At 43.1% G+C, this 22,474-nt stretch overlaps 2 protein-coding genes and 1 non-coding gene across 3 annotated transcripts; 1 reads left to right on the forward strand and 2 right to left on the reverse strand.

Moving 5' to 3' along the window:
- Window positions 1-3,748: 3,748 nt before the first annotated feature.
- On the forward strand, window positions 3,749-12,717 carry ACAT2 (acetyl-CoA acetyltransferase 2). The gene is made up of 9 exons (XM_085055876.1): window positions 3,749-3,985; window positions 4,210-4,344; window positions 5,536-5,717; window positions 6,558-6,675; window positions 7,448-7,591; window positions 8,660-8,782; window positions 9,503-9,657; window positions 11,789-11,899; window positions 12,472-12,717. The coding sequence occupies exons 1-9, from the start codon at window positions 3,937-3,939 to the stop codon at window positions 12,637-12,639; spliced, it is 1,185 nt and encodes a 394-aa protein (XP_084912002.1). The 5' UTR covers window positions 3,749-3,936; the 3' UTR covers window positions 12,640-12,717.
- A 178-nt stretch (window positions 12,718-12,895) lies between these two features.
- TCP1 (t-complex 1) lies at window positions 12,896-21,576 on the reverse strand. The gene is made up of 12 exons (XM_085055875.1): window positions 21,408-21,576; window positions 19,792-19,877; window positions 18,907-19,035; window positions 18,430-18,527; window positions 17,996-18,106; window positions 17,109-17,290; window positions 16,391-16,517; window positions 15,891-16,066; window positions 15,042-15,165; window positions 13,912-14,104; window positions 13,433-13,596; window positions 12,896-13,200 (listed from the first exon to the last, which is right to left on the reverse strand). The coding sequence occupies exons 1-12, from the start codon at window positions 21,478-21,480 to the stop codon at window positions 12,984-12,986; spliced, it is 1,680 nt and encodes a 559-aa protein (XP_084912001.1). The 5' UTR covers window positions 21,481-21,576; the 3' UTR covers window positions 12,896-12,983.
- Window positions 20,450-20,585, reverse strand: LOC146439762 (small nucleolar RNA SNORA29). The gene has a single exon (XR_014851444.1). It is a non-coding gene; the product is annotated as a small nucleolar RNA SNORA29 (small nucleolar RNA).
- Window positions 21,577-22,474: the final 898 nt, after the last annotated feature.

Here is a 22,474-nt window from a genome sequence, read left to right on the forward strand (position 1 = left end):
GCAAATGGTTTCCTGTCTGAGGGGAAGACAACATTTTTTAATTAAACACCGATTAGATTATAAACTTTCCCTTACAGAGATGGATTCAAGGAAAACACAAATTGCTCTTAACACAGCCAAGGACATTTTATTGCCTTGATTTCCAAGCACCCTGTCAGTCAGGTTGGACACTAAGGAATTTTAGAAAGTACAGCTCTCGTCCTCACTGGGAAAATTGTGTATCCTTTGAAACATGCCATTTTTTGCTGAACCTACTTGTAGACAACTGAATGCCAGTCCACTGATACGAAAACATGGAAAAAATTGTCTTTCTAGACATGAAAAAGGGCCTTAAGGTATTAAAGGTGTCCAGAAAGCCTGAGTGCCCTCAGCAGATATTAGTACCAATATTTGTGTATAACATTTTATAGACTAGAGAATTTGCTATTACAGAAAATTTGTGAAATCTGTTTTTTAATATATCAAGGGTTATGAATTTTAAGTAATTGGTTGGCTTTTTTTTTTTTCTTTAAACATGTAGCTTTGTTTTTATTAAATTCACATTCCAAACAAGCCTGATTTTGTAAATATTAATTGTCCAAGTCTCAGTTTTATTTTAAAAAGCAAGGGTTTCACATTTTGGTAATTTTGGTAACAACAGTGATCTTTGTAAAGGTCAGATTTAGAAAAAATATATTCACCAGAAGAGTAAATTAGTGGACACTGGAATTCTCTAATTTTTAGCCTATTTCTAATAAAACTGAGTGACTGTTAGCAAATGAAAATGCAAAAATCTTTGCACTTCAAGTATTTCATGGAAGGCACATGTCCATTTCATTGTGTTCATAGCCAAGTAGTAAATAAACTTTGGGCAACTGATAGCAAGTAAGCTTTTTGTTCTGAATTGATGACCTCATTTCTCAGAGTTTAGATTTCCAAGAAATGGTAAAATGCATCAACATAGACCAGTAGTTTTCTATTGACTATTATGCTGCTCATTAACTGCATTGAATTTAGAAGCACTGCTGCCTAGTGACATTTAGTAGGACTTTTTTCTTCGTTTAAAAAACTTAACTTTGATCTGTACCATGCACGTTTCATAATTATTTGCCTTTGTGCAATTGCTGCACTGTTTTGTTTACATTACATGCCCATTTCATCCATTTGGATCTCAATCTTGGACACCATCCAAGCAGAGTTAAGTAGAATATTGCAAACCTGATAGACATACCAAGATAAAATTCATGTCTGTTGTTTCAGGATGCCCCAACATCTTAGCCTGGTTCATCACTAATGCTCAGCTGCAAAGCAGTTCTGCTGGTTGGGCCTGTGAGCAAAGGTGCAGCAGGTCAGCCCACTGGGGTGAGCTGGTCTGAAGTTGCTAGGGCTGCTTCATATTTGAACTCTTTCTGTCTGTTAAGGAAGTGTGGGGAGGGAAGGGGCTGAAGCCTTGCTTTATGTTCAATTCAATCTTTGTGGTGATATTTGTAAAGTTTTAAGTACAAGAGAATCCTGTCCGTAAGGCTTACTTCAGGTTGTGGACTTTGGGCACGTGCTGACATTTAACCTGAACTCATCTCACTCATCTCATTATTGACTTTGTATTTCCATCGATGACCTAAAGCGGTAATCAGACATATATATTAGTGCTATATGATATATTAGTGCTATATGATACAGTTGATAATCTGATTTGGTGCTGCGCTCATATGTCTGTGTTACTCACTCTGGACTGAATTTTGAAAAGGTGTAGGGACTACATTCAGTCATACAGGGTTGCTCAGGAACCATACAATATTTTTCTAAAACAATAACTATATTGCTTAAAATCCTACATTCCTGAGTTTTTCTTGTATGTTAGTTCTACTAGTTGCTTACTGATAACCTTTTGAAAAGACACAAAACATATTTTCCCCTTCCAATTTAATCCCAGTGTTTTGGCAGTGTTATCAGCTGCTCTGAGTGTACAGCATCCTTAAAGAAAAGCAGTGGTGCATGCATGTTGCCAAGTAATGCATCCTTTAATGCATCTCCTTAGGAGACTGGTACTTCGGTCCACCTAAGCATTTGGCTGCCTGTGGGATTTTCCAGAGATTTCCTTTCCTGAAGATATCTGAGGGGATTCTTCTCTTGCTGAAAGCTGGAAACCCCAAAGTAACTGAAGAAATCTTATGACACACGGTTTTCTGCTTTGGCCTTATCCTTTACAAAGACCACAATATCTAAAAGGAGGACTATATTTTGAGTTTTGGAGTCCTCTGAGCAGCATGGTTGAACCGAGTTATTGGTGAAGTCTAGGCCAACACTCTAGTGCTCCATAGCTGAGGTAGGGTTTTTTTCTCTGTCTAGTAATGCTGCAGCTTTTTACATTGTAAAGCAAGAATAGTGGCTGATAGGAGTCAGAAGAATCCAACTCAGGCATTGTAGTGCTCCTGTTGCTCATTGTGCCCACAGAAGATTCAGATGCATTTTGCAGATGCAGATTTAATACTGGCATGTTCAGATTAGCCAACATGCAGGACATGACCTCAGGTGTACTGGTGCATTCACTGCATATATAACCTCATTTATGTTTGTCGGTGTTTGTCATCATGTATGCTGTGCTTTTCTAGGATGTAATTTGTACTTCTGTTCTCCCTGTGCAATCCTCCGGAATTTTACTACCTGGATAAAAAAAATGTCTCCTAACTTTGTAGCTAAGGTAGCAGGAACAGCTCATTTTCTAACAATCTTCTTGGCTTTGAGATGCAAATTCAATGCAGTGCTTTGGCTGGCATGTCCCTTAGGCCAGGTATCTGTGAATGAGGAAGGAAGGAGTAAGGACTCAAGATCTATGCTGTGCGATAGAGCAGTTATTTTAGCCCACCTAATTTTTTGTTTTTAATTGTTAGTTGCTTTGACTTATTTTCTTGGTTTCTCCTTTTACTCCGTCCCTTCTTCCTCCAGATATCTGAATATTGTTGCTCCCCACCTCACATCTCTAGGCTTCCCACCTACATTTCCCGCAGAGAAACATTCCTGCCTGCCCGCCCAGCTGTGGGTTGCGGCCACTGCTTCAGCCGCCTGCTCTCCTTCCAGCTCCCTGTCTGCCAGGAGCTCCTGCAGCCAGCGCCGCATCCTATCCGGCTGCCTCACCTTTCCCCTTGCAGCTTCCCATGGAGGCAGCCTGGGAGCAGCCCCTGCTTGCCTCTTTGGTCAGGTCAGACAGGAACAGCTTTTGGGCCAGCGGCAGAGCACTGCCTGTGCTAATATATATATTTATAATATATATGTATACATGTTAGGCTTCTGCTAGAATTAAGAAAAAAAAAAAAGCTGAGTTGGGTATTGGTAATCTCTGGGCATCAGTTGCTGAGTAGACCAAACCTGTGATAGGCAGTTTTGTATAGTTTAATTCAAATTATTATTCTTTCTCCCTGCTCACGCAGATCCCATGAAATGCCGTCATGAAATAAACAAACTGTCCTTAAAGCCACAATACGACAAGAGAGCACTTGAGCCGCACGCTTTATTTCGTAAATCAGCAGACGGAGCTGGCAGCCGGCGCTCCGCAGGCACCTCGTGTCTGAGCGGGGAGCACCGGGAAGTGACCAACCCCGGCAGCGCCGGCCTGCCCGGCGGGGCCACTCCTCTCTCCGCCCCGGCTGGGAAGGGGCTGGGAAGGAGGCGGCCAAGGCCACCTCGCCCCATCGCCCAAGGGGGCGGCGCGGCCCTGCCACGCCACCGCCCGCCCGGCCCCCGCGCTATCCTCAGGTGCCCAGCCACGAATCCCCTGCTCGGGCTCCGTCCTCCCGCCCCGCCCGGCTGCAGGCGAGGGGCGGGACCGGCGCCGACTCCGCTTTCTCTCCGGCCGTGGCCGCTGCTCCCGCTCGGGCTCCCGCTGCCACCGCCGCTCCTCTGCCACTGCCGCTCCTCTGCCACCGCCTCCGCTCCGCTGCCACCGCTGCCGCTGCCGCCATGAGCGCGGACCCAGTCGTCTTCGTGTCCGCCGCCAGGACCGCCGTGGGTGAGAGGCAGCGGCGGGCGCGCCGGGTGGGGGATGCTCCCGCCGGGGCCGGGCGGGTGTCCGGGCGGGTGTCCGGGCGGGTGTCCGGGCTGGTGTCCGGGCGGGTGTCCGGGCGGGTGCCCGGGCTGGTGTCCGGGCTGGTGTCCGGGCGGGTGTCCGGGCGGGTGTCCGGGCGGGTGCCCGGGTGCTGAGCGCTCTCCCTGTGTGTCACCCCTCCCTCCCAGGCTCCTTCAACGGCGGGCTGTCGTCGCTCCCCGCGCACGAGCTGGGCGCCGCCGCCATCCGGGAGGTGCTGCGCCGGGCCGGGCTGGCTCCCGAGGAGGTGTCGGAGGTGATCCTGGGCCAGGTCCTCACCGCAGGTACGGCTGGCGGCGGGAACCCTCCGCCCGCGGCTGGGCGCTGCTTCTAAGGCTGCATCTCGCCGGGGTTGTCCCGCTGAAACAGCTCGTGTTTCACCTTCCAGGACATTATCCCTTGCCGTTGGGGACACGGTTCCTTAACAAAGGACTTGAGCGGCATCGTGGCTGCTTCTCCCTCCGCTCTGGGTGACTGAAAGGGTGGGGTTTTGGAAAGGATGTTGTGGGGGGATAGTTCGGGGTTTTTTTTAGTCCCTGAAGTAGCCAGCAGTGTATGTGTGAAAATCAGTTTCTTTTCTTTGTTACAGCATTCTTCTTCCCATCTTGGTCATATCAGCTCCTAAATCTTACATCCAAAGTAACGATAACTCTGAGGTTTTAAGAGCTAGGCCTGCATTTGTGTTTATCTGCAGGACCAGCCTGAAAGATCTGTGATGCTACTTGTTTGGAGACAAATACTTTGATTTAATGAAAATGCAGCTGACAGGGAATTGTTTGTTTTGAACAGGCTCTTGGTTTTTCCAGGGTAATGTTTAATCAGCGGAGTCATAGGCAGGTTTGTATTTTAAATGTGGAGGAAGGAAATAGATATTTTTGTCTTACTTAAAGATGGTCCGTATTCCTCTGTATTTTTAGCTTGCTGAATGATGTGTTATCCTTGTCCTTTTCTTTGCATACAAAGAGCTTTGGCCTGGGGAGATGCAGATGAAGACTGTTTTCTTTGAATATAGTGCTCATATTATCTCCATCAGGATCGCAGCAAAGACTGGAAGCTTTCAGGTCCATCCAAGCATAATTGTGCTTTTAGTTTCCATATGAACTTTCAGGGAAGGTTAACTGCTGGTGATGTACAGAAGATGTCAAAAGAAACACTTCAGCAAGCAGCAATTTAAATGAGCTCTCATCTCTCACATACAACAGGCTAGGGCTGATCTGAAGTTGTGTTTCATACAACCTGCCATCAAAAGCAGAGTTGCAGATATAAAACTATCAGCAGCAGGTATTCATTACTCAACAATATAAATGAGAGAGGCTCCTATGAACAGATTACTGCTGGGCGCTCCTCTACCCACCAACCAAAAGTAGGACTGAGCTGTAAATTTTGGTGGAGTTGTGATATTGTTGTGGAAAGTAACAAGGCAGACGTTTGTTTTTTAAGAACAGACAAAAGAAAAATGCTGCCTCTTCCTGCAGGTGCTGGCCAGAACCCTGTCCGGCAGGCCAGTGTGGCTGCAGGAATCCCATACTCTGTGCCTGCCTGGAGCTGCCAGATGATCTGCGGGTCGGGCTTGAAGGCAGTGTGCCTGGCTGCTCAGTCCATACTGACGGGAGACTCGAGCATTGTGGTCGCAGGAGGCATGGAAAGTATGAGCAAGGTAAGGCAGAGGATTACACTGGCATTGTGCTGGGAGCAAACAGGCTGATGTTGAAACCCTGAGCTTCTAGGCTGGCGCCTGGAGGCAGAGCGAAAGGGTCACTTGCTGCGCTTCTGAATGAATTTACACATGCAGCAGTTGACTTCAGTAGTGTGCTCTTTTTAAAAAAAGGGAAAGGCCTAATACTGTAGCTGCTGAAAAGTTGCCCTGCAAACACTGCATTTAAGATTTCATTTTCATTTCCATCTAGCCCTGTTGTAGTGAATGATTTGCCTGTGACAAGCTGGCAATAGACAACTTTTTTGTATTGCAAGAAGCCCAAAGAAGGAATAACTGAAAATGTTATTGTTCACCAAACAATTAGAGCTTGGAAAGAAAGCAAAACAGTTTTATTTCAAAGTGTTCGTCCCAAGGCTGTATTCAGGAATGGTTCTGAGATAGTAATGCCCAAGGAAGGGATGGCCTCTTCTGCCAGGGCTCAGCTGCCTGTGCTGAGAGTGATGTTGACATTCACTGGCAGCAGAGTGCAATTGGGAACTACCTGGAGCAGGCTAGTAGGATGGGAGAGTCACAGCCATGTGGCCCCAGGAATAATAGATTCAGTCTGGGGAGAGGAAGCAACACTTGCTGCATGGTGATCTGCTAGGGGAATGCACAGGCCAAATGGCATGCCAGCTGGCAGGCTCTGGAGGGACAGGCAGAGTGGGCAGCTGGGGAGACTGCCAGGATTTGGGATGGGTACCTCCAGCCACCAGGCAGGGGTCTGTTTCTTCAGTGGTCTGGCTGTGTTGTGCACTGGAGATGTAAACATCTGACTCCTTTCAAAATACCCTCTTGCAGGCTCCTCACGTCATTCACATGCGAGCTGGGGTGAAAATGGGAGAGGCTTCCTTGCAGGACACTATAATCCTTGATGGCCTTACAGATGCTTTTTATCAGTATCATATGGGCATAACAGGTAAGTGATGACAGTCCATAAAATGAAATGGTCAACTGGGGAGGGGGAAAGAATTCACTGACAGGAAATTTCAGAAATCTAAAGCTACAAATAATGTAACATTTCAAGCTGTCCTTATATTGTAGTCATGAAAAAGAAAGAAAGAAATCTGTAATATTGAATGGCCTTGAAAGCATTTTCCATTTTGTTTGCAGAGCTGATGTTTTGGGGTTTTTTTCTGTCTGAGCTAATCTCTCTGCATCTTGTCTACATCTGAGAAATTTAATTTCAGAAAAAAAAATAAAATAATCCCTCTATGTAACTGGTGCATTCAGCAGCACAGATTTACAGTGAGGAGCAATTATGTAAAGTGTCCTGTGGATATGTGTAGTTCTGCAGCTTCAGGTTATTGCACCCTGGATGGGATGGTCAGCCAAATGCTTTTCCAGACCTTGCTTATGAAAAAGAGTGACTTCAGAACTGTCCCCTCTTCTGAAGTGGCTGCAGAGAGTTCTGAGCATAATAATTCAGAGAAGCAATAATCTACAAAAGCTTGTTTGTATTTAATTTGATATAACATCTGGGAGGAGATTCCACATGGAAATTTTCACCCTTAAGAGAAAATATAGTAGAGAATCATGAGTAAACAAAATGAGGAAATCAGAATGAAATCTGTTAGACAAACTCAGCTGCTTGCTACAGCAAACATTAATGACTACATTTGTGCTTACAATTTTGCAACTTAAAATTTTGGCAGTTTGTGATGGCTGTTTGCATTTTGTTCCTGTTTCAGCTGAAAATGTGGCCAATAAGTGGCAAGTCAGCAGAGGAGAACAAGACCAACTTGCTGTACAGTCACAAAACAGGGCAGAGGCAGCACAGAAAGCTGGCTATTTTACAAAAGAAATAGTTCCTGTTCTTGTACCTTCTAAAAAAGGTAGGTGTGAATAGATAATGAGAGCTGATTTTAACAAAAAAATCTGTTTTCTACTATGTCCCCTGTAATCAGTGGATAGTTTCCCACTTATACAACCTTTTTGTAAGCATGTAGCCTATTGCTCTCTTTGTCAGCTTTAAGTGGTTGTATTTTAAAAAAGAGAGAAACAATGCAAATATGGAATATTTCAATGTAGCTTTCTGCAAATACTACCACTGTGCTGGAGATAGAACAACTACCTAGACAAAGCATTGACTTAACATAGGCTTGGGTATGGTACCAAAATCAGTATTTTTCATTTTGTTGAGACTCCTGCTGCACCAAATTTAAAACAGTCATGTTGATCTGGCAAACCTTGCTCACCTAGTAAAATACACATTGACAATAATTAGGGTTCCTAGTTAATTGACTAGGTCAGGTTACATATGTTGGATATGCTTCTCTTTAGTTCTGTTAGGGATAAAAATAAACCTCTTATGATGCTTGAGCCAAAAGTCTGTTTCTAGGGCAGGGGAATTCCACAGCTTCTTGTGAGGTAGATGCAAAACCTGAATTTTCCAAAAAGAAATCAAGAATCAGTTGTTCAGCATTTCCATTGAATAGACCCTGCAGAAAAAGTCCTGGCACTAGGCTGGTTACAAACCAGTGAAGGGCTTTCATGATACCAGTTTAGATGATAACTTTTAATAACACTTGACTACTCTTTGTAACAAGTTTACTAGAAGTATCATTTGAAATAGAGCCTCCTGCTGAAAGAAAAGCTATTGGGGTAGGCACAGCAAGAACAGTATTTTTTTTGCACAACTAGACAGTATTTTACCTGATACTGTAGAATTCTAGCTGATACTGTTTGTATCAGCTGCAGTCTGCTCTGCTGGCAGGAGCTGGAGGGTTACAGCAGTTTGTTAAACCGCCTTGAGTTGGAAGCTGTCTCTGAGTAAGAATGCCTTGTTGGTTGAAAGGAATATGGTGTATATTCCCACTCAGCCTGTTGTTTTTGCTGTCTTTCTGTTTGAGATGTGTGTATTTGATTAGACCCTCCTGTGAGCTTAATGCTCTGTTTTGCAGGTCCTTTAGAAGTTAAAACAGATGAACACCCTCGACCTGGGAGCAACTTGGAGACAATGGCAAAGTTAAAGCCCTGTTTCCTGACAGATGGAACTGGGACAGTAACAGCAGCTAATGCTTCAGGTTGGTCCATCTGGCCTCTGTGAAATGGAAAAGAAAGTAGCTACTTGTGGCTCAAGATAGGGTCTCTGTGAGGGGTGTGGCTGCTGTGTGTTTACTGCTGAATGTGTTTTGCAGGAAACGGCTATGTGTTTGACAATGTAGGTAGAACTCCATTTTAGATACAGTGGAGGATTTCTTTAAAGAGTTGTCTTTTGTTTCCTTGTTTTCAATGAAACAATACAAGAGTTGGGACAATAACAGCAATATTTGATAGGCTGGAAAGAATGGAAACTACATTCTTTCTTTTTAAAACTGATTAAGGGTTTCTGATACTGCAGATCTGGACAATGGAAAACTTAACAATTCATGTTTGAAAATGTTACTCCTGTGGGTAAACAATAACACTGCCACAAGCAGCTTTTTCTTCCTTTGTCCTTATGCTGCCCCTTTCAAAGCTTGCCTAACAAATCTGATGTACTTCTTTTTCAGGTTGTACTTTGATTCTTCCACCTGCTGCTTTCCAAACAGAATCACAAATGTGTCGCGTTTACAGCAATATACAGTTTCAAGTGTTTGTGGCAGAGAGCAGACTTGGCTGATATGAACAATACTGACCTAAACCAATGCATTATTTGTGATTTTTGTTTTGTCTAGATTGTGATCTTACGCAAGCAGGAAAAAGTGGTGCAGTAAAAGCCATAAAGCCCAACAAATACATATAAGTTGTTTGTTATTCCACAGGTCTAAATGATGGAGCTGCAGCTGTTCTTCTAATGAAGAAATCAGAAGCTGCTAGGAGAGGTCTTATGCCTTTGGCTCGGATTGTATCTTGGGCTCAGACAGGTATAGATCCATCTATAATGGGAGTAGGGCCCATTTCAGCAATAAGGAAAGCTGTAAGTAATCACTTACCTATCTGTGTATCTATTAAGTTAAAACCCTTCTCGTAATTGCTTTTCATTTTCTGACCATGTCTTGGTTTTGCCCTGTTCTAAAGAAAACATCATAGAAAAAAAGTAAACTAAGTTAAAAAAAGACTCAAAATGGTGTAGTGTATAAAATTAAGGATTCCTAGTGCCTATTCATTGGAAAAAGACAACCCCAACATATAAGTGTATGAATGGACTTCAGAGCACAAACTAGTCAGGTTTGTGGAAGGGTACCTAGATAACCTAGGAGGCTAAAGATCAAATTTCAGGGATGTGTATAACTAACCTAATTCAGGAGTGATTTGGTCCTGCCATGATACAAGTCTGATGCTGTGTCTGGCCAGGGTAATTTTCAGATCATTGCCTGATTGTATTTGCAGCATTACAGCACTGAGAGAAGGGCCAGTGAGTGCCATCAGCATTAGCAAATGGGATGGTGCCCTTTGTATTTCAGTCTGGCCTGTGAAAATGTTGGAGCTTACAAATGGATTCCTTTCAGGTGAAACTAATCAGGAAGGTGTATTCCAAAACCACATCTAATGTGCTCAGACCGTTACTGCACCCACTGATGTGCTCAGTGGTCAGTCCACAGGACAAGGTTCTCAATCCCCAGTGAGCAGCCCTGCTGGTACCACACTGCTTGCTAATACAGAGCCCATGGCAGCCCCATCTGATTATTTGTGAAAACTTAGCTATGAAATTGAGCATGAAAAGAGCTCTTGTACAGCTAAGAACAGATTAGCTTTAATGTTCCTTATATTTTTTAATACTGTGTAAAGGCCTTATTTTGTTCACCTCTGAAATGTCCTGGCAATATGGATGTCTGACTTGAACTCACTCAACCTCTGTGGCTTTTGACAACAAAATCAGAAATGTAATGCTAAAGCTTTTTCTTATCAGATCTCAAATTGTTCTTTTAAATGAAGAATGCAGTAACTGCGTATACAGTACAGAGTTTTAGTTTAAACTGTAGAACAGACAAGCAGTATTTTAACAGTACCTGTAAGTGTATAAATACCATGAAAAAGGGCATACTACTCCTTCATAGACCATGGTGTTAATAACACCAAGGTCGTGGGTTCCATCTCCATCTGGGCCATTTCCTTAAGAAGAGTTGGACTCGATGATCCTCTAGTCCCTTCCAACTCAGAACATTCTGTGATTAAACTTTGTAATGCGTGTTGTCAAATGTTCACACACTCCATATATTATGTTCATCACTTCGGAATTTTATAGTAGCACTTTATAGTGAGAGAATGACTATGTTACACATTGTGTTACAATAACATAGTATATTGTTTTTCCCAGAAGAATGGGGTACTCTATACTGTCTTCATTTCATTTAGTAGAAAAAGGCCCTCCACCTTGACTATAGCCTCGGAGGTGCACCAGTCTGACTAGCCTAGCTTGTGAAATATCATTGCTGATGCTTCTGTTGATAAACCATTGCTGTTAGAAACAAAGAGAGTGGAAGTAAAAATATACATATCTGGGAACATGCCTAAGCCTGTACCAGAGTAGGCAATTGCATCTCGAGGGTTTCTCAAGTGAAAACATGAGCCAAACCATCTCCCAAAATAGTCACTCATGAAAAGCTTCAAGTGGCAACTTTAAATGTAAAGGCAGGAGAGACTGGACAAAACAGACGTGGCACTGATCACCAATGGTCAGCACCTCACTATTTCCCATGTAAAAGTCTCTATTAAATAGAGATTCCCTAATGAAGTCACACTATGTCCTGAAAAAAATTGCTTTTAATCTGTTAAGAGCCTGCTTTTGAATCCAGTGTTTGTTCTAGTAAGGGCACTACATAGTTTGATTGTCACAATTACACTACCATGCTACATGAGTAAAATTAGTCAAGATTTTATGAGCAGCCAGCATTATTACAGCACATTGTGCTGACTTGTCTGGCACTGAAATTTTCTCTCTAGTCTTCAAGAATTCTAATATTGACACTGGCTATACAAAAAATTGTTTTTCCTTCAACTTTTTAGAAGTGGTAGCTTCAAATCACCCAATTTACATCTAATAAAAAGCTTCTGGTGCTCAGGAAGACTTGAAAGACAATAAGCCCCTATTTGTCTTGTTTTCTCAGATTGACAAAGCTGGCTGGACTCTGGAGCAAGTTGACCTGTTTGAAATTAATGAAGCCTTTGCATCACTATCTGTTGCAATATCAAAAGAACTGAAAGTAAATCCAGAAAAGGTAATGAATTTGTTGGCTGGCATGAGTTTACCTTCTGTAACACTAAACTTGTCCCATTCTGTTCATGGGGATTGTAAGGGTGAACACAGCTCTCTTGCAATCACTTTGGTGTAAGCAAAGAGGGTGGGAGCCCCAGCAGGCATTTCCTCACACAGCTCGGGCCTCTGGCTCTGCTGGCAGGCAGTGTTTCCCAGCTGAACAAGTCCCAACATTGTTGCAGTACATTTTTATGCAAATCTAGGCAACTGCTCAAGCATACTTGATTCAGAATTTGAAAATGCTGCTGCAAGTATATTTGCCACAGTATTGTTTCAGTGATGGCAAAAAAGCATGGGTATTATTCTCCCCTCCCTACATTCACCTCAGTTATCTGCAGAGTGAAGATAGGACCCTTTCAGAAGTACTAATTACCAGCTGTTGCACTCATGTTCACTTTCTCTTCTCTTATGAAACTGTTTGTGGTTTCAAGCTCACACATAATCAAGGGCTACATCCCAGTGAAGTAATTTATGTTGAAAGTCAGCTAAGGTAGTTAAATATTCTTGACTGTCTATATTGGCTTTTTTTTTCAGATCAATATACAAGGTGGAGCTATTGCTCTCGGTCACCCTCTGGGCGCCTCTGGTTGTCGCATCCTTGTAACTCTTCTGTATGCACTGGAACGAACTGGTGGAAAACGGGGTGTTGCTGCTCTCTGTATAGGAGGAGGAATGGGAATAGCCATGTGTGTTGAGAGATAAATGTGAGGGAATAAATGAACAGCTAGTGTTAACTAGCTTTGAAACATTTTACTAATAAACTTCTAATCACAGAGCTCACATTTTGTTTGTTTTTTCTAAAACTAAACAAGTGTACACCACTACTTTTTGACACTCAAGCACTGACTTGACAAATACTAGTGGCTATTGCAGGCACTCGAGTTGTTACACACTGGAGCTTAAATTCTCACTGCAAGGACCAAGCTTGCTTTCAAAAATTAGTTTTATCACAAGAAAATAGCAGCAACATTCAACCACTTGTTTTATTAACATTTTAGTTATAAGAGTGGGAAGTGTAAGTGAAACAAACATAAATAAAGCCTAAGTTATTCTTCAAGTGCTCCAGACTGAACTGCATCCTCATAGCACCCTCCTCTCTCTTCTTTAGTTTCAGGGTGCAGTTTAATAAGGTCATCGATTCGAAGAATAGTAATTGCAGCTTCTGTTGCAAACTTGAGGCTCTTAGTTTTGACCATGGTTGGTTCAAAGACACCAGCTTGCTTGTTATCACGAGGCTTTCCATTGATCAAGTCAAGACCAATCCTGCAAAGAAAGAATGCTGTCAGATGGAGAGGGAGAAACAGCACAAATACAGCTGGCAGTATGCTGTGTAACTATACAGCAATGCATACATGTGACTGAAGGCCAGGAGCAGAAGAGTTCACTGCCTTTTTTTACTACGCAAATCATGGCTCAGTAAACTGGGAGAACAATTTTCCATCTAGGTCATCAACCCCCATCACTTCTAGTAGCCTTCTAACAGACAGATACTTGCCATTTCAGATTTTTGCGATCTGGGTTAACTTGAGCCTCGTTGTGGAATGCTCTCAACTTTGCAACAAGATCTGTGGCATCCTGAGCGGCATTTACTGCCAATGTATTTGGAATTACTAGGAGGGATCTTGCAAATTCTGCTATTGCAAGTTGTTCACGTGATCCCTAGAAGAAGGAAAAAGGTTTTTAAACCAATAGCTACAAAAAGAGAGGAAGAAATACAGCCATGATCAAGAAAAGTACTAATAGGTAGGGATTTTCACATGCAAAACGTGTTTGGATCAAAGAACTGTAGAATCTAATTATCAGAGAAAGAATTAACTCATATCCTCCATTTTGAAGAACCATCTTAGATTTTGTATGATGATCTACATTTTCATGAATCACAGAAGTGACTTCTAGTAGATGAAAATAAATGCTTGGAGATTCATTGTCCTAGTCTAACAATTACACACCATTGCTTCTTTGTGCAAACCTTACCATGCTGGTTGCATAATTTTCAAGATATATTGAAAGTGCTGCCTCTACAGCACCACCACCTGGTACAACAGACTTGGATTCCAAAACCCTTTTAACAACACAGAGAGCATCATGGATAGATCGTTCCATTTCATCACACATGAAGTCATTGGCTCCTCTTAAGATAATTGATGCTGAAGTACGAGCCTTTGTACTAAGGAAAAAAGGAATCAGAAGTCAGCTGTGTTCAATGGAATTTCAGTTAAAATTATTCTTGCTAAATTTTCTCTTCTAATGCCGGGTTCAGTTGAGCCTCATTCTCTCAACATTTAAAAGATAATCTTAACATTGTTATACACACTTGCAGGACACATACATTGTAACATAGCAAGTCAACACTTTAATTTCTAACGTGAAAGAACCTAGTTAGAGTTTTAGTCTTTCAAAGAAAGCTACCTGCCAAAGTATGATGAAAAGATGTTTTCTCATCAAAGAGGGGGAAAGTGGACTTAGATATTATGAAAGACTCATTTTGCAGAGCTCTCAAGTAAGCCAATGACTGCCAACGTTACAGAATGGGTTGTCATCATGTACCTGACACACAAGTGCCATGGGCAGAGCATTTCATTCACACACAAATTAAACTACAGCAACATGAACGCCCAGAAGAAATAGTGGAGCAGTGGAAAAGTTATTATCCAAAATATGTTCTTGTTAAATGAACTGCTATTCAAGTCTTCAGGTGCCAGACATCAGTGACACCAGCACAAGTGAATGCCGTCTTTCACCACAAATGGCAAGATTTAGCTTGCACCTCTATTCAGATGAAGTTACTCAGATGGTACCTATTTTCCATCACTTTCTGTAAAGGGAAGTCAGTTTAGAAACATTTATTTATAAACAAAAATATAAGTAAATCTGTCTAGCAATCTGATTGTCTCATATACTGTGGCTGACAAAGAGTGTCCAGCTCCCACCAAAGAGATTAAATACTGATCCTTTCACCTCTAATTTGCACTGGATTTGTGTATCTTTTCCCAGGTGTGTAACTACTCCAACCACTTAGATAGCATGGAGTAAATAAATGGCATTTTATCGCAAACTTAGCAGAGAACATGTATAAAATGGATTATTTTTAAAAGGATCCTTACTTCTTGATTAAAATCAGCTCATCATCGCAGATTCTCTCTTGAATCACCTCTTCTGCCTGTCCCAGCATTAATGCCTCAAAACTCTCCTCACCTTCAAGGTTTGCAAGGGTTGAACATATGGTTGCTTTAACAAACAAACAAGAAAGTGAAGTTAGCATTCAATTCCAGCACATCATCCTTTGCTCCCTTCCCAGAATAGGTGTACAGAAAGAAAAACAGAAATAAAAGCTTTGTTAAATAGATTTTTCTTAAACAGCACTTCTAGTTCTCAGGCAGCAATTCAGTATTTCAGTTTATAACTGATACTGACTGCTCCTTTTGTTCAACTTTTACAGGACTTCCTTCTCCACAGTTAGTACAAGTTCCCATGCTTTACCACAATGAAAATGTTTTCTTCCAAATTTAAGAACTAACAGATAAAAATCTGTACAGGATCAGATTTTTTTCAAGTACTTTTTTAGTGATGTAGAAGTTCTTCATTTGTCTTGAACTATCTAAACAATGTACTTAACTGTCTAAACAGAGGCTTATGAATGCATACATAATAAAGACTTCTAAATAAATACAGATTATGGCTCCCATTTCCACAAGAGGCCAATCTTCACAGTGCAAGGCCCCCCTTTTTCTCCCCCACTGTAAATTTTCAGCTATCAAGTCTTGCAGTAGTCATCTACTTTGACAAAGGTCACATAAAAACAACAGTAAAGCTAAAAAGAAGTGGCTCAGCTTTACTCATCCTGACCTTGAATGTTAAGAAGCCGTATTTTAAAAATCAGTAACAAATACCCTAACAACAGCTTCTACTTTGAAGAGTAAGTTTATAAATCAGTTATTCTTATTTAGACATACCTCCTGATGCCTTAGCAATCCGCTTAAGGTCCTTTTTTACAACTCTTCGTACTGCCATAGCTCCAGCATCAACAAAGTATTTCAGACACATATCATCAATACCTCCAGTGGTGAGAATAACATTGGCACCAGTGGCCAGAATCTTCTGAATTCTTTCTTTGGTAATATCTGACTCTCTACAATGACAAATGTCAAAGTTATAAAAAGCTATTAAAAAATAGACCATCAGATCCTGTCAGCCCATCTCCTGAAACCTTAATGCAGAGCTCTGAAAGAATGGACCACTGCACAAACACACTTGCATTTCTTGAAAACTGACTTAATACTAGCTCTGCCTCCAGAAGTGAAGACTTCTTCCATGGTATTGTTGGGAAATGTTAACATTCAATACATTTTTTACCTCTCGCACTCAGCCAAAATTACATTGAGCCACCTCAACTGAAGAGACCAAGTCAAGCCTGTGAAACCTCACTGCCTCAGTTATTCAAGCTTCCACACACCTCTGCCTTATCTGGTCCAACTTCTCGGGGTCTGAGATAACAACCTGAACACCAAGCTTCATTTTTGCTTTCTGCAGGCTGAAGTCAAGGCATGCAATCTTTGCATTAACTATTCTCTTGGTCATACCTGATGAGGAAAAATAAAGAGAAGGATTTTGTCAAATCAAGTTAACAGAAGATCAAGTTAGCATTAGAGATTAATATTAATGTTACTTTCACATTTCAGATTTCTACTGTTTGCTTCTCTACCTCCAGTTCGACCCTACTGCAGAAAAATGCCAATATAGACTTTCCTGTGACCTGTGTTACATTTTGACAAATCCTATCCTTGAAATGTGAATGACCATGACAATCTGACCTATCAGTCTCACATCTTTCAAGTTACCTAATCACAGCACAGCTCTGCCAAAAATAACAGTTTCTCACAAACCTGGCACTGGCTCCCCACAAGGGAAGTGTTTAAGTTCCACCAGACCACAGTGCTACCTTACTGACACTGAGCTAGGGAAACTACAGCAACTTACCAACACTTTGTGGATCACTACTAGCTGGCAGAAGAAACACTGGTGAAATGCACTATTTTGTGTTCTTGTTTAATTGCTCTGGAACTGAAACCCCACATGATTTGCAATGAATGCAGCCAGTAAGAAGAGCCACACACGAAGATGAAAAGGACTGAGTAGACACAAAAGATTCACGAAACACAGTGTGCTCTTACCCTGAGAGCCCACCACACAGTTCAGCGCGTAACCGTTCACAAGAATGCTCTCCTTCTGGCTGCGGCCATGGGCCTTCAGAACATTAACCGAGTTGATTGGGTACCGAGCCTGACCCTTCTGGTCTGTGTATTTCACTGCCAGAGCAGCATCCACCACCATGTTAGCAAAGAAATCACCATCACTAAAAGGCTGTTAAGGTTAAAGCTGGAGAAGAAAACTAGTATTATGCTTAAGAAAACAAAAGAAACCAAAGCCGAAAAACCTCAAACAGAAATAAATGACAGTGCCCAAACTAACTTTCAAAAAAAACAGCTTCAGAAAGGCATGAAGTGCCTTCTCCATGAAAGTGTTCTTTACCACTGTCTTAAAGGAATGAGTAATTCTAAAAGCTGAAACACTGGTAAGAATATTACTACAGACTAATGTGATGCCTGCCTTTTATGTACTTTTTGTTCCTAAAGGAAAATACATATCCTATGTTCAGTCTGCACAAAAGCTAACAATGCAGGTTTTTCTGTGCCTATGGAGTAAAATTCAACTTTCTTTCCTCTTGATTCACTCCCCAGCTACTTCTGTAACACATTCTTCCATTTACACAATTCTTTATCTAGCCTCCCTAACAAGCAACACAACTGTTAAGAGACAATACCGTTTTAATACTCTTTTAAAGCAATAATATGCCAACCCAGATTTAAATAAATTGGAAGAGTCTGAACATGCCTTCCCATGCCAGGTCATATCTGGTAGGACATACTGTGTTACAAACACAAGAGCTTCAATACTGCATCATTTTATAAAAACTGCTGCAAAAGGTACTCTAGCCTAGCTACTCAAGCTGTCTAATCAACCCCTCTCACTTCACTCACTTGATCAAGTTAAAGGATACACTCCTATAATTTTCGAGGACATCGATGTTTTAGCAGCATTAATTAGGCACTCCCTGCCCAACTCATCTGTGTTAATAACAAGATTTTCATTGATGTAGCGAACAGCTTCCCTGTAAAATAAAGACAAATACACTGGTAAGAACCACCCCCACACAAAAAGACAAAAACTTTAATGTTCTCAGTTCTTCTACATGTTACCTCAAAGAACAAAGGGCTAAAATCAATTAATCTCCAAGGACAGTAACATGACTGTCATTCCGTTACATGATTACAGAAATATAATTTAAAAAAAACCAAAAAACAAACCCCACAATAAAACCCAATCTAAACCAACAAAAACCCCACCACCCCTCCAACAAACCACCGTATTCCACTTGGCACCCAGAAGTCTGTAGTCACAAAATACAGAAATTCAATGGTATCAGTTTCTTACTTGCAGGCAAGTCGGTATCCACCAATAATGGAGGTAGGATGAATTTTCTGTTTCACCAGCTCATCTGCATTTTTGAGAAGTTCTGCAGCAATAATTACCTGTTTGAAATACAAACACTAAATACGTGCATTCCACAACAGCAAAGTAACTGCTTTTTGCAATGCAGAACTAAAACCAGGTTCTGACACGAGGCGAGAGCCACCTGATTCCAACCCCTACAAAAGTGTCTAAAGTGTCAGGCAAGTTTGCAACACAGTATCCTTGTTGGTTGGTCACTTTCATTTCTCCCAGTTGTTAAAAATTAAAAACGTAAATTCAACATCTACCATCAACCTTCAAGAAAGGAAAAAAAATGAAACAGAAGTAGGCAAATTCCCTTCCGGAGTACCACTTGCATATGGAAACTAGCATCTTTAGAGAAATGCAAAATCTAACCACTGACTTTTGACATATCTGCCTGTAAAACTTGCTACATACCACAGAGGTGGTCCCATCACCAACTTCTTTGTCTTGCAGGTCTGCCAGCTCACAAAGGACTTTTGCAGCAGGATGCTCCACTTCTAGCAGTTTCAGAATGGTTGCACCATCATTAGTAATGGTCACGTCCTAATTTTCAGAAATCCAAAGTGACTATGATGTAAATTTCTATTACACTTTCACTGTTGCATTTCATAACATTTATACAAAAAGAAATTAATTATTCTTTGCAACTATCCATAAAATAACCATATATACCAAAAATTTTCTGCTTCTTTTTCACCAGGAGTCCTGTTCTAACAACAGAAATATTGCCAGTGCAGAATCTGCAATTTCTTTTGATCAGAAAAGCCTTTATGTTACAGAAACTCATCAAACATTTTGCAAATACTGGATTAGTAGTCATGCAGTGACCTCCCTCTAACACAGAATTTTATTACAGCAGCCTGGAAAATGACAATATTTCTTTAATTTCTTTAAGTATTTTAAAATACAAACTATTGCTTAAAAATTTGTTATGATATTTCTGGAAATTTTTATGTTATTTCTCCTAATGTGGAGATCAGGATGTACAAGCCAGCACCAGTTAAACCTGATTTAAATGGTGAAACTCAGTTCTTGCAATCTGACCAGTATTTTAAGTGGTTACAAGAACTTGCCAACAGAAAAGAAATAACTGTACCATATAAATTACCACAATACATGAAACTAAAACAATGTAACACACATTACCTGATATTCAATTTTACCACTATCCTCCTACCCCTCTTAGAACCACAGGAAAAACAGACACATGCACATTAAGCCTATGAAGCACACTAAGTGGAAGCACTTTTACACAGGAATACAAGTCCTCCTGACACTTCTTAAAGTAACTTTACTTACCCCAATATCATCTACCAACATCTTATCCAGACCAACTGGCCCAAGAGAACTCTTCACAATATTGGCAATAGCAGATGCAGCAGTGACTGAATAAATAAAAGAAAAACAAAAAGTTTTATCTTTCCAACTTGGGATGATTCTTAGGTTTAAAAGAAACTTTGCCAAGAACAATTCAGGAACTTGACAACAAGTGATCTAATCGAGGATTACAGTTTCAGCCTACCTAACCTGAAACTTTATCTTACTTTGCTAGGCTTGCTGCTACTAAAAAAATACTATCTGTGCCAAACCTCACTCCTCCTTCCTAGCTGGTTTAGCTAACTAACCTGGCAAAACTGACTGACCAGAAAAAGAATGCTTTCTCTGCTGTCTGGGTAAGATGGAGGACTGAGGTCAGAAGAGCAGTAGTGTTTGCTTAGAAAGGGCTGATAGCACTGCTGCTTTTGACTGCAGCAAGCTGTGCCATGAGACTTCACTCTCATTTAGTTCTCAGTTCTGGGCAGAGAACAGCATCACCGTGTATCAACCACTAAAACATCTTTTGTTTCAGTCACAGACCTCATATGGACCAAACACCTACTCCTGCAACTAAGTCACCGAAAAGTGACCTTTGAGTGACTACTGAAGCAACACAAAGCCTCTAAAACACTGGCTCATTCAAAGGTTGTTCTGCCATCTTCATATAGGAAAAAGATACAATCAACCTTTTCCTTCAGACCATGGCAAGTTTTTCTCTATCCCACAAGCATAGCCACTTAATCTAGAAATTGAAAAAGTGGTAGTAGAATGGGAATAGTTATAACTCAAAGGCCTTCAAACAACAGAACAATTTCGTCTGCTTAGGAGGAGTAATGGCAGCTTTCTGGAAGAAATAACGTACCAAAGGTGCCGTTGTCATGTGCAATCTCACTCGTAAATTAAGGTAAGGCTAATTATAAGTGAGCTGCCTACTAAAGTATCGTCAGAGCTGCATGAGTGAATCTCAGTTTCACCAAGAAGCAAGCCTTCGGCTTCTTCCTTTGTCTTTCGTCTACTCAGACTCTGAGATCGGTCTTGGAACTCGCAGCCTTCCCCCAGGACTTGGGGTACAATCCTAAGCAATGGGTAACGTGTTTGAGAACCACAGTTACACATCTCGCAGACGGTCCCCACTTTCAGGAGCAAGTTATCCGCCTGTGCCTGGGCAGCGGAGACCTTCCTCAGCTGCCCCCTCCCCTGCAGGGCTCCCCGCAGGCCTTGCCGGCTCCGGCCCTACGCGGTCGGGACAGGACAGGACAGGACAGGACGAGAGACCGCCGTGCAGCAGCCGCCCCACCCCAGTGTTTGGTGCTGCCGAGGGAGCGGCGGAACGGGATCGGCTCGCCCCTCAGACTCCCGGGAGCGGCGCGGGATGGCGTGTGCTCTCCACCCGCCTGCCCCCCTCCCTCCTTCCCCCCCTGCCTGCAGCAGCAGCGGCCCGGGACGGAAGGACTCTGTCGAGAGGAGCGGCTCCCGGGCAGACCGGGGCGGGTGAGCACATGGCAGGGATGACCATGGCCGCGCCATGTTCGCTCCTTCCTGCCCCTCCCTTCCCCCCGCCCGCTCCTTCGGCCCCCGCCGGGGCGCGCCGCCGTTACCGTTCTGCGTGCGGACCGTGTCACCGCTGGTCCGCTCGCCGAACACGGCCAAGGGCCCCTCCATCGCCGACATCTTCCCGCCCGGGCGCGGCGCCACACGCACAGGCAAGCAGCGGGCGGGCGCGGAGCGGCGGGATGGCCGGGGCGGCGCGAGGCACGCTGGGAACGCGCCCCGCCTGCGCGAGGGGCGGGACCGCGCCGCCAGCCTGCCCAATCCCGGGGCGCGGCAACGCCGGCCTCGAGCCGCGATTGGCGGGCGCGGCCGAACAAAGCCGCCGCGCGACGGGGCGGGGCCGGGGGCGCTTCCACGAGCTTCTAGAAGGTGTCGCGGGCCTGCGCGCGCAGGCGCTCGGGGTCCCGCTGGCGGCGGGGCAGGGAATGGTCCCGGGAATGGTCCCGGGAATGGTCCCGGGAATGGTCCCTGCTGCCCGGCAGGGAAATAGCCTCCTTGGGAAACGGGGGATCTCGGCGTGTGTGTCTGTAGCTGTGCTGCTCAAACACGGTACCCACTGCTCAGGACTGTACCCCAAGTCCTGGGGGAACGGCTGCAAATTCCGAGACCAGTCTCAGGTTCTGCGATGGCAAAAGCTGAAGACCTGCTTCCTGGAGAAACTGAAATTCAGTGTCATCACCTCTGGTGATACTTTAGGCAAACACTTCTAATGAGAATTACCTTCAGTCGTGACTGCGATTGCAGTTGCTAATGGCACCACTGTATTGTTTGAAGGGCTCTGAGCTGTAACTGTTCCCGTTATCGTGGCACTTCCAATGTCAAGGTTAGGTGGCTATACTTGTCAGCTTGCAGTCCGAGGGAAAAGTCTCAGGCAGTGGTGGGGAAGATTGGGAATGGGCAAGGGTCAGTATGGGCACGGAATGGGTGTAGATTCGTAGGACGTGGTGAGAACAGGGTTCTCGTATTTTGACAACAGGTACCTCGAGGGGCCAGGAGTGACCACAGCCTGAGTTCTGCCTGTCACCTGCGGCAGTGTCAGAGCTCATCTGTCACGGGGTGCCAGGGTCTCACCAGGCCTTCAGCCTCCCTTCAACACAAGTTGCTGTTAGATGGG

This window comes from Lichenostomus cassidix, chromosome 3 (genome assembly GCF_008360975.1).
Source record: "Lichenostomus cassidix isolate B80296 chromosome 3, HeHo_3.0, whole genome shotgun sequence".
Classification (NCBI taxonomy): domain Eukaryota; kingdom Metazoa; phylum Chordata; class Aves; order Passeriformes; family Meliphagidae; genus Lichenostomus; species Lichenostomus cassidix.

Coding starts and splice junctions, on each gene's coding strand:
- ACAT2 (XM_085055876.1), top strand. CDS start 3,937: ATGAGCGCGGACCCAGTCGTCTTCGTGTCCGCCGCCAGGACCGCCGTG. Junction 7,592..8,659: donor TCTTGTACCTTCTAAAAAAG/GTAGGTGTGAAT, acceptor TCTGTTTTGCAG/GTCCTTTAGAAGTTAAAACA. Junction 8,783..9,502: donor AACAGCAGCTAATGCTTCAG/GTTGGTCCATCT, acceptor GTTATTCCACAG/GTCTAAATGATGGAGCTGCA.
- TCP1 (XM_085055875.1), bottom strand. CDS start 21,480: ATGTCGGCGATGGAGGGGCCCTTGGCCGTGTTCGGCGAGCGGACCAGC. Junction 19,878..21,407: donor CACGGTCCGCACGCAGAACG/GTAACGGCGGCG, acceptor TTATTTATTCAG/TCACTGCTGCATCTGCTATT. Junction 13,201..13,432: donor GATCGCAAAAATCTGAAATG/GCAAGTATCTGT, acceptor CTTTCTTTGCAG/GATTGGTCTTGACTTGATCA.